This window comes from Pezoporus wallicus, unplaced genomic scaffold (genome assembly GCF_028554395.1).
Source record: "Pezoporus wallicus isolate ANWC-B61680 ecotype Strahan unplaced genomic scaffold, APGP_CSIRO_Pwel_v1 contig_8141, whole genome shotgun sequence".
Lineage (NCBI taxonomy): Eukaryota > Metazoa > Chordata > Aves > Psittaciformes > Psittacidae > Pezoporus > Pezoporus wallicus.
This window is the reverse complement of record NW_026634997.1, coordinates 3,198-14,581: the sequence shown is the minus strand read 5'-3', so window position 1 is coordinate 14,581 and position 11,384 is coordinate 3,198. Positions and strand designations below refer to the sequence as shown.

Sequence of the window (11,384 nt, the reverse complement as noted above, 5' to 3'; positions counted from 1 at the left end):
CCCGCATCAGCAGGCAATGGTCCAATACTGCACACAGCCTTTCCTGCCCTGAAAGATGGTTACAGGAGATGGAATCTGACACCATGGACCGAATGGACTCTGCAGCATTATAGGGATTGGTCCATGCACTAAGAAAATGATCCCTTTCTCTTGGTCTGTGTGTATATGAAGGTGGGTGGAAAGCTGGTTCATTGCCTGTGGTGCTGGGATTGCTGATGGATGCTGGTACCAGCTCCCCTTGGCAAGTTTCCCCTCAGCTCCTTGCCATGGTTTAGCGTGAGGTGTCCCAGCCCATGTCAGGGGGGTTGGAACTAGATGATCTTAAGGTCCTTTCCAACACAAACGACACTATAATTCTGTGTTAAGGTAAACAATGGCCCTTGTGAAGCTGTAACTGCCTCAGAAATGCTCCAAAAGTGGATGTGAAAGGTGGGCTTGTTCTGTGGTTTGCTCTAAGGGAGCCCAAAGACCTGTTGCTTGCTCAAGCTGAGGTCATCTCCTCTGGGTACATTTCTTCTCCAAACCAAGCAGCACAGAGAAGAGATAATGACCTGCTTTGGGCTTTGTCACCCCCTTTGGCCCAAAGAGATTCACAGTTCCACATCCCCACATCACATGAAATAGGAAGGGGGTTTGCTGATGCTGGTTCATTCCCAGGCTCCCTGAACAGCTCCAGGCACGTTCGTCTTCACATCCATCTCCAAGAGCATGAGGAGGGCAGCAGAGACAGAGCTGTGATTTAAGTGAGGGGCAGCATCTTTCAGCCCATCATTCTCCTGTGGTTCTCTCTTGCCAACAAGCAGCAGCTCCTGTCTTCATCTCCTGCCCTGTTGCAGGGTCGTGGGCTTCTTGATGATGCTCTGGGCTTCCCAAGGAGCTGCTTGTGCTGTGTGATCCCCATGCTGCTGCTGAGAAGGCAGATTTGGAGATCACCCTGGGGGAGAACACACTCAGGAAGTTTCCTCTCCTCACTGACCGCAAAGGTTTCCTGGATGAGCACCAGAAGCTTTCCTGTACAGGTCATTCAGGGTGCTCCCCATTGCTGAGTTGAGGCAGGTTCAAAAATTTATTTTCTCCACAAGAAAGCAAAATGTCAAGAAGAGATTGCTGAGCTCTGGGGATTGCCCCCTTCTGTTAATGTGTTGAGGAACAGCCAAAGAACCCAGAAAAAGGTTTTAAAGCAAACAAAGTTTGTCAGGAGGGAGGGGAAACCAATCTAAACCTCTGTGTAAGGATGACTGGAATCACAGAATGGTTTTTGTTGGAAGGGATCTTGAAAATGATCCAGCTCCAACCCCTGCCTCGAGCAGGGTCACCTTCCAATGGAGCACATTGCTACGAGCCCCATCCAAAAATGCACTTTCCATAGGTCAGGAATTCCAGTTGCGAAGAGGTCCCAGCAGAGAGGGAAGAAGCGGGTGGCTGGGAAATGCCCACAAGATGATGAGGGATCAACTCTGCAATGTGAAAGCACCATGTTTCTCTGTGTTCCAGGTTGAGCTGGATGGTCTCCAAGCCCCAGGCTGAGAACTGAGATGAGTGGAACCTTCCCATTTGTCGTGGTTTAAACCCAGTCAGGTAACTCCTTCACTCACTCCCCTGCTTCTTTCCCTCCCCCTACTCCCGGAGGGACGGAGAGGAGAATCGAAAAGAATGCAACTCCCACAGGTTGAGATAAGAACAGTTTAGTAACTAAGGTATAACACAGATCACTACTGCTACTACCAATAGTAATAATGATAAAGGAAATAACAAGGGAAGAGAATACAACACCTCACCACCAGCCAACCAATAACTCGCGCCCCCCAGCCCGACCAAGCTCTGACCGGTATCTCCTTCAACCCCGCAGTCTCCCAGCCCTTCCGGCTAACTCCCAGCCACCTCCCGGGCATGACGTGCTGTGGTATGGAATACCTCTTTGGTCAGTTTGGGTCAGGTGTCCTGTCTCTGCTTCCTCCCGGCTTCCCCTCCTCCCTGGCAGAACATGAGGCTCACAAAGTCCTTGGCCAAACCAAAACATCATTGTTATCAGCTCTGTTCCCAAGCCGGAAGTCAAAACGCTGCACTGAACCAGCTACCAAGAAGGAGAAACACGACGGCTACTGCTGAACCCAGGACACCATTGCTTTCCACAGAGGTCATTGCTCAACTTCTCAAGAGGAGCCAGAGGAGCACACACCACATTGTGCCATGGTGTTCAACTGCTTGAGCACCCCTTTGTTCTACCTGTGCTGGCACAGGACTTTCACCAACCTGTCCCTCATTGAGCTGTGCCTGAACTCTCCCTTTCCATCCTGCAGGACTGTCTCTGAGCAGCTCCCACCACACAGAGGCTTTTCCACCTGGGACATCCCTGCCTCTTGGAGAAGAAACCTCCAGCCAGGAGCTCACACACAAAGCACCATCCAGCCCATGGCACAAAGCAATTGCACCCAAGTGACCGAGTTCAGCCTGGCGGGCTTCACACAGGACCCGGTGACTCAGCTCAACTTGTTCCTGCTCTTCCTGCTCACCTACGTTGTCACCATCGTGGGCAACCTGGGCATCATCATCTTAATCAAGGCCAGCCCCCACCTCCACTCCCCCATGTATTATTTCCTGGGCAACCTGGCCTTTGTAGACCTCTGTTCTTCCACCATCATCACCCCCAAGATGTTGGTTGACTTGATGTCAGAGAAGAAGAGCATTGCTTATGCTGGCTGCAAGGCTCAGGTCTTCCTCTTTCAACTTTTTGGAATGACTGAGCACTTCCTGCTTGCTTCGATGGCCTATGACTGTTATGTGGCCATTTGCCATCCCCTGCTGTACCCCCTTGTCATGTCCCCAAAGTGCTGTTTCCAGCTGCTGACTGGCTCGTAACTCGTGGGGCTGACCAATGGCGTGGGACAGACCATCAGCATGTCCACCCTGTCCTTCTGCAGCTCCAGCGCCATGGACCTCTTCTTCTGTGACATTTCCCCCCTCATCTCGCTCTCCACCTCTGACACCACCCTCAGCCACATCATCCTGACCACTGCAGCATCTCTCTTTGGTGCGTCCAGCAGCCTGATTATCCTGCTCTCCTACGTGGCCATCATCGCCACCATCCTGAGCATCAATTCAGCCAAGGGCAAGCGCAAAGCCTTCTCCACCTGCAGCTCCCACCTCACCACTGTCAGCATCTTCTGTGGGGCATCCTTCTTTACGTGCTTAAACCCAAGCTCAAACAGCTCAAGAGCAGCAGATAAATGGGTTGTGGTGCTCTACACCGTGGTGCCACCCATGCTGAACCCTTGATCTACAGCCTGAGGAATAAGGAGGTGAAGGAGGCTTTGAGGAGACTCTTGAAAATAAAGTGATATTGAATGTTGTAAGTTTAGGGCCAGGTGGAATGGAGATGTGGGGAAATGCTCAGCTGTTTATTAAGTATCTCAGATGGGCAGCATTTGCTGGGGGAGTCTGCTGCACCTTAACTTCCATGATTCACTGGCTGCTTTGATATCACCACCTGCATATACAAATAAGAACATTACAAAAGATTTTATAATTCCCTGCACTCAGGGTATGAGCTGTGTTTTGTTTTGCACTCCTTTCTCTTGGCAAATCAGAATAAACAGAGAGTGAATTCTACTGCTGCAGTAAATGAAACTCCATTTCTAGACAGTCAGGAAGGGCCATAAGAAAAGGATACAAACACCTTTAACAAGATAAATAGAGAGGACAAGAAATAACTGGCACAATGTGCAGGAAGTTATTTTAGGTTTTGATTCTCAAGTCTCATTAAAAGATTTCCAGCACCATTCACCTCATTTCATTTCAGACAGCAAAGACTTTAATTTAAATATGGTACCTAAATATGGTACTAAATATGATACAGTCCAGGTGACCTCTGGAATGAATGAAGGAACTTTTGTTAGCGTCAAGACAAACACATAAACACCGGGATGGTTATGAGGTGCTTTATTGAGGCACCGGGAACCAGGGGTACGCACTCAAATCTGGTTCCGACTCCCGTCACATCACGTTCGCGATTTATACACTAAAAATTTCTTAACTAATACATATTCAACACAGATTACATCATCAACCAATACATATGCATCAAGGATTGCTAAATCAGTCTATTACGACATCAGCCTCTTCTGCACTTGTGCTGCCCCTCTGGTGGTCGCCCTGATGAAGTAAGGAGTCTTCCTCAGATGAAGTAAGAAATCTTCCTCAGGTTGTCCCCTTCACCTTTTCTCTACTTGGCCAGGTCCCAGTCATCTTGTGGACGTTAGCATTCTCTTACCTTCACCAGGATGCTTCTGGTATGCCGTTTTTTGGCTATCTTAAACTTAGGTTCTGCTTGGGTAGAGTTTTACAATACATACGCCCATACTCCCCTCACCATATACAGTTATGTTAGCTCTTGCTACCAAGACTACCATTGTAACATTTAGTTATAGAGTAACTGTGATACAAAACGGCAAAGTTACGACGTCTTCTAATATACAAAGCCTTGCTATTCATTTATAAATTTCTCAAATATAATCATTTTACTATTTTATATTATTATTTTATTGTAAAACTTCACCCTCTCTAACACTTTGAAAGAACTTTAAGATGTAGTAGTGATGAATACTCACCAAAGGGCAAACCCTACCAAGGAAACCACTGTCCACTCTCCACACCTTTGCTTGCATCTCCCTGTACACAGCAATGATCTCCATGGCATGCTGACCAGAAAAGATCATAGGAGCTATTGTGTTGCTCATCAGCCTTCAGACTTGATATGTGGCAGCCCATAGCAGCCTGCATCAATGGCATTGCCTGCCCTGATGTCTCTACTGCTGCCTTCCTGCACAGAGAGTTGATTTGTGGTGGAAAACCAATATATGCATGAAAATCCACCAAAATCTGCCAATGTGTGCATTACCCCAGCCCATAGAGCTGCACCCTCTGCCAGGGCCATGGTAACCTGGATCCATGGCTGAGCCTCAGGGCTAACCTAGAAACATAGATTCATGGAATGGTTTGTGTTAGAAAGGAACTTGAAGGTCATCAAGCTCCTAAGTCCTGCCCCGGCAGGGACCCCTTCCACTGGAGCAGCTTGCTTCAAGCCCCTGTGTCCAACCTGGCCTTGAACACTGCCAGGGATGGGGCAGCCACAGCTTCTCTGGGCACCCTGTGCCAGCGCCTCAGCACCCTCACAGGGAAGAGCTTCTGCCTAAGAGCTCATTTCAAGGCACCCCCATGTCTTTCCAAAGCATGAACTGTGGTAAGCAAAGACACAGAAATGAACTCACCAGCACTTGAAGAAGATCTCCCTGCTTCTTCCACCATGACCTCAGAAGGGTTCTTTGCTCTAAGGCAATAACAGTGTCTAAAAGAAGCCATTCTGAAATCACCCAATTCTCTTTCAAAAACAAAAGGAAATAACTTGGCCAACAGTCTTAAAGGGAGCAAATCCAAACTGAGATGCTCCTTTTCACTTCTACACCAACAGAAACTAAGGTAGCGAGGTGTCCAGCTAGTCTGGAGAGAAATGTTTGGTACTCCATATTCCTGTTTTTTCCCATATATCAACACTCCACACACAGAAGAGGAATCACATCCCCAGTGGAGAATCTACACATTCTAATCCCAAGTCTTCAATTCCTTTTCAATCAAAAAGGAAAAAAATATATATCACTTGTTTCCTGAACTATTTTAACCCACCAACTAAAGGAAACATTGCAGGAACTCCAAACAGAACGGGTTTCAATCTCTCTTGACTACAGCTAATAATAAAAGCCAAAATGAGTGTCCCTCCTTACCTGTTTATGAGCCAAGGTCCCATTACAGATAATGAGACCCAGGCCAATGCAATCAGCAGAGCTCATTCAGATCTCTTCAGCTGGAGCAATGGAGGTGTCTGCCTTGCAGGGAGAGGCATGAATCCCACCAAATCTCCCTCAACACTAAAGGGAGCTGATGGACCCAGTAAACACATAGGGGTGACATGGTGCATTCAAATGTAAGGAGATAAGTGCTTGCCCAAGGACATAGGAGATGATTCCCAAATCCAATCACTAAGTACCCAAAGAAGGGGAGGTAGCTCCTACCCAGCATTTGCTCAGCTGCTTTTAAGCCTGATTTAACTACAATGAAAGCAGCTCCAGCTGAGAGTGGGGAGCTAAAGCCATTAGGAGCTCCTCAGCAGGAATGCCAGAAGCCAGGCACCTCATTGCCTGCTCATCATGACCCAGCAGGAAGATGCATTGCAATGCTGGCTGCTGCTTCTGCTTCCTAGAACCTCACTTGGTGTTTCTTCTGCTCTCATGATCAGATGATAACACCATTGAAGGCAATGGCAGCTATTAGCCACAGCAAACCACTGGTTTCATTAAACATACACAACAAGGAGCAAAAAGCTTTCGGTTTTGAGAGCAGCAGCTCCAATGTGAAGCCACAATGAGCAGAGCGATAGGGTTGTAGCCACAGACTTGTGTTTTCAAGACATTAACTGTTCATGTTCCTATTTAAACACTTGGTGATGGTGAAGGAGAGACCAGCTGGACATAAAGCCATTGATTATTCTTGTAGAAGGCACGTATTCTTAGTGCCTCTTTTTGCCTTCATGTTGTTCTTTTCAATAATCTTTGAATTATATATTTTTCTTCTTTTGTAAATTTGATTGAGAGTTATTTCTCCCTCTGTTATATTGATATTCCCACTTCACCAGCCTTGGTTTTAGCCCAGTACTCAGTGGGGAAGAAAGACATTCAAAACCACTCAGAAATCCTTTTCTACCCTCCTCCAGTCCATCTCCTGGACTGTCAGTCTGGTGCCTTCCAGCAGAAAAACAGGTTGACATTGAAAACATCTAAAGCCATCTGTGTACTTCTCCTTCTTCCTTTCCCACACTTTCATAGCTTGGTTTTCTCGCCTGATTGCTCCATCCTTTGTCTTTTCTAAATGTCTGGGACAAGGTTATCATTTAATATTTCCCCTAAGGGTTTTATAATGTCTCTTCATCTAGGAGAAGCATTCAGGACACACCAGCACTCAGGGTTCTTCAGATGAAGACTGGGTAATATGACTTCATCCTGATACATCCACAAATCAGCAATGTAGAACAATGCTTTTGACCAAACTATTGTACAATCACTAGTCAAGTGTATGGAAATAAATGCATGTGATAGAAAGGACTCCCCATGACCAGTGCAAACCATCCACACAGAGGATACTTTGTTGTGCTTGTTTTCAGCTCCCTTCAATTCAATATTAGATGATCTCTGTGGATGTAAAGGGCTTCCTCAGGAAACACAGAAAGGAAGAGGTATGTGATAGATGGGGAAAGACAGAGCAAACTGTCCTGGGCCTGTCTTCCTGGGTAGGTCTCTGCAGGAGAACTGGTCTTGGAGGTGTTGATGCAGCCAGGAAGAGTTTGGGGAGAGAGGACTTGAGAGGTTGTTTTTCTGATCAAGTCAAACTAATTATCTGAGGGAGGAGGGTCCTTTGGGAGAACAGTTTGCACAACACAAGCCTCTGAGGTAATGCCTCCTGTGAGATAAAACCCCTCCACCAGCCAGCCTGGAGCATCCTGCTCCCAAGCATCTCTCCTTCAACCCATCGCATGGGCTCCAGGAGGAGCTGCAGGCACTGCATCCACCACCACCTTCCTCTTTAACCAAGCAGGTACAAAAGGGTTTGATGGGTGGTGGGTTCAGTTTGACTCTGGGCATGCTGCCTCTCATATGCTTGATGGCATGTTGAATTTCACTCTTCTTCAGGGACTGTATTGATAGGGCAAGGGGTGATGGGTTTAAACTGAAACAGGGAAATTCAGGTTGGAGATTAGGAAGATGTTCTTCTTTGTGAGGGTGCTGAGGCACTGGCACAGGGTGCCCAGAGAAACTGTGGCTGCCCCATCCCTGGCAGTGTTCATGGCCATGTTGGATAAAGGGGCTTGGGGGCTTGGGGCAAGCTGCTCTAGTGGAAGGTGTCCCTTCCCATGGCAGTGGGTTGGGGCTGGGTGAGCTTTAATTTCCCTTCAACCCAAAGAGCTCTATGATAGCCCATGGTGTGAATAAAAGTGCCCTAGTACATGGTAGCTTTGCTTCAAAAACCCCCCACATTCCTGACCCTATGCACAAGTGATTTAGGGTTATTTTAGTAGCTATGTAGCCATTCATAGATGGATATTCCATCAGATAATTCATATGCAGAGGTATTGAATGGCAGAGATGCTAATACCCAAGCTAAAACCTTAAAATTTTGGTTTATATATCATATATTTAAGACCTTCAGGTGAATATTTGGGTTGGTCATAGCACGCTCAATACAATCAAAGCAAAAGCTCTGCTGGAACCAAGACCACTGCTTTCCCTTAACCTTATGCAGGGTGGGGGTTCTTCAGAAGCAAATAAGCTTAGAACTTAAATGAAAGAAAATTTCAAGTACTTGTCTTTGTGTTGTGATGAAAAGGATCCACCCCAACTAATGAAGCTATGGAAGAGCACTCATCCAGTTGGAAATATACAAAAGAGAGAGAAAAGAATTCCTTAAAATTCCCAGAAATAAAGAAAATACAAAAAAAGAGAAAAAAAAACCTTAAAATTCCCAGAAATCAGTGAAGAAAATACAACATCTTTTCTGTTTTCCACATTTTGTGATGTATTTATTTGATTTTATTGTATTATACTTTGATAGACATGATGATTCTCAGTGTATCAGTTGTGCAGTGTATATCAATCATGGTAGAATTATTCTCTTTTAATTTCAGGCTGTGTAATGAGCTCCTTCACTTCTTTGACTCCAGATCTTGAGCTACAGACAGAAATACACCATTACAAATACACCATTTTCCATTGCATTTACTTTATGGATTAAACTCCAACTAAACTTCCACATTATTTCTCTCATAGGGGTGTATTTCACTGATTCCTTTCATTTCAATCCAAATCCATCAACTTGTTGAAATGACGGATACAGGAAACCTCACTGTTCTCTCCAGCTTCATCCTCTTGGGTTTCTCTGATGCCCCAGAGCTACAAACCACCATCTTCACAGTCTTCTTATCCCTCTATGTTTTCATGGTGCTGGGGAACCTGACGATGATCCTGCTGATCAACACTGACCCCCACCTCCACATCCCCATGTACTTCTTCCTGAGCCACTTATCTTGCATGGATGTTTGCCTTTCCTCTGCTATCATCCCAAAAGCTCTGGAGACCTTCCTGCTGGGGAGAAGCCACATCTCCTTTTGGGGTTGCTTTGCCCAGATGTATATTTTCCTGGCTCTGGCTGTCTGTGAGAGCTTCCTCTTGGGGTAATGGCTTATGACCGATACACGGCTGTGTGCAAGCCCCTGCTCTACACCACTACCATGACCAGGGCGCGTTGCTATGGCATGATGGTGCTGGTGTACACCATCGGGTTCCTCACCTCCCTGGTGCACATCACGCTGGCAGGGAGGTTGTCCTTCTGTCAGGCCAGGAGCATCAACCACTTCTTCTGTGAGCTGCCCACCCTCCTGCAGCTCTCCTGCTCAGACACAAGCACAAATGAGGTCTTGCAGGTTTACAACACTGTGTTTAACGCCATGGTCTCTCTCCTGATGATCCTGGTGTCCTACACCTACATCCTCCACACCGTCCTGCAGATCCCTTTGGCCACGAGGAGGCTGAAGGTCTTCTCTACCTGCACCTCCCACTTGGCTGCCATCACCATCTTCTACGCACCCGCGATCCTCACCTACGTCCAGCCTCATGAGGCATCCTCATGGGATCAGGCAAAGCTGGTGTCGGTGTGTTACTGCATCCTCACCCCAACCCTCAACCCCCTCATCTACAGCCTGAGGAACAAGGAGGTGAAGGGGGCTCTGAGGAGGCTGTGGGAGAGAAAGCTGCTGCCACATCTATGCAGGGTTTGAAAGCACATTTGGAGCTCTTCAGTACTGTGGAGGTAAGGAAGGAATATGTGGAATATGTGATTATGGAATTGAGCATTACTGGCCATTATTGGTCATTATTGCTCACTACTGGTCATTATTACAGCAAGTGCAGGGTATGGAGAACCAGCACAACGAATGGTTCTCTTCAAACAGCTTCAGGTTGTTTTAAGCGAGGCCTGAGCTTCAGTAATCCATCCAAATAAGTATCAGGTATTTAATAGCAGGCCTGAGAGAGCACCATGTGTTTTGTGTCTAAATTGTGCTAAATGAAAGTAGAGCCCACAAAAAGGAGGCTCAGGCTTGAGGTAAGGCACTGACCACTGTCTCCATTGCCTACTTGATAAGCATTTCCTCAATGATGAACTGGTGGAAGGTCAAGAGGATTTGATACAGCTCTGGTGTCCCCAACACAAGGAGGACATGGAGCTTCTAGAGCAAGTCCAGAGATGCAACAAGGATGCTCAGGGGCTGGAGCACCTCCCATATGGGGCCAGGCTGAGAACATTGGGGCTGTGCAGCCTGGAGAAGAGAAGCTGCTTAGAGTCCACAGAGCAGCTTCCAGTGTCTGAAGGGGACTACAAGAAACCTGCAGGAGGGCTTTGGCCAAGGGCCTGTAGGGACAGGCCAAGGGGAATGGCTTGAACCTGCCCGAGGGGAGACTGAGATGAGCTCTTAGGCAGAAGCTCTTCCCTGTGAGGGTGCTGAGGCACTGGCACAGGGTGCCCAGAGAAGCTGTGGCTGCCCCATCCCTGGCAGTGTTCAAGGCCAGGTTGGACACAGGGGCTTGGAGCAAGCTGCTCTAGTGGAAGGTGTCCCTGCCTGTGGCAGGGGTTGGAGCTGGAGGAGCTTTAAGGTCCCTTCCAACACAAACCAGGCTGGGATTCTGTGAAATAAAGCTCTGACAGTCTGTTGGTCAACAAAGCCTTTGTGCTAAATGGGGACAAGTCATATCTGAGCCTCTGCTCTGCTGCGAATTTAAGTAGGGGTGGAAAGAGCCTGAGTGCAGATGAGAGGGAGGATCAGGGCTCTTCCTCTCCCCTGAACACCCAAGGTGCTGTTTGCCTGGCTGTCTTGACGAAGCTGATGGAGCAAGTGTTATACTCAGTTGTCCGCTTCTGGGACTTCAAGCTGCATTATTCACCCTGCACAAGCACACCCAGGTATTCTCAGTGCCTCTTTCTGGATTCATGTAGTTCTTTTCAATAATCTTTGAATTATATTATTCTTCTTTTCTAAATTTGATTGAGGGTTATTTCTCCCTCTGTTATATTGATTTTCCCACTTCACAAGCTTTCAGTTTAGCCCAGTACCCAATGGGGAAGAAAGACATTCAAAACCACTCAGAAATCCTTTTCTACGCCCCTCCAGTGCATCTCCTGGACTGTCAGTCTCGTGTCTTCCAGCAGAAAAACAGGTTGACACTGAAAACATCTAAAGCCATCTACATTCTTCTCTTTCTTCCTTCCCCACATTTACGTAGCTTGGT

The 11,384-nt window shown here is 47.1% G+C and overlaps 1 protein-coding gene and 1 pseudogene across 1 annotated transcript; both read left to right on the top strand.

The window, feature by feature from the left end:
• The first annotated feature begins 2,412 nt into the window (after positions 1–2,412).
• LOC130592612 (olfactory receptor 1002-like) lies at positions 2,413–3,338 on the top strand (annotated as a pseudogene).
• A 5,586-nt stretch (positions 3,339–8,924) lies between these two features.
• LOC130592524 (olfactory receptor 8I2-like) lies at positions 8,925–9,877 on the top strand. The gene is given in 2 exon segments (XM_057396976.1): positions 8,925–9,273; positions 9,276–9,877. Coding segments are annotated over 2 exon segments (951 nt in total).
• The last annotated feature ends 1,507 nt before the right edge of the window (positions 9,878–11,384 follow it).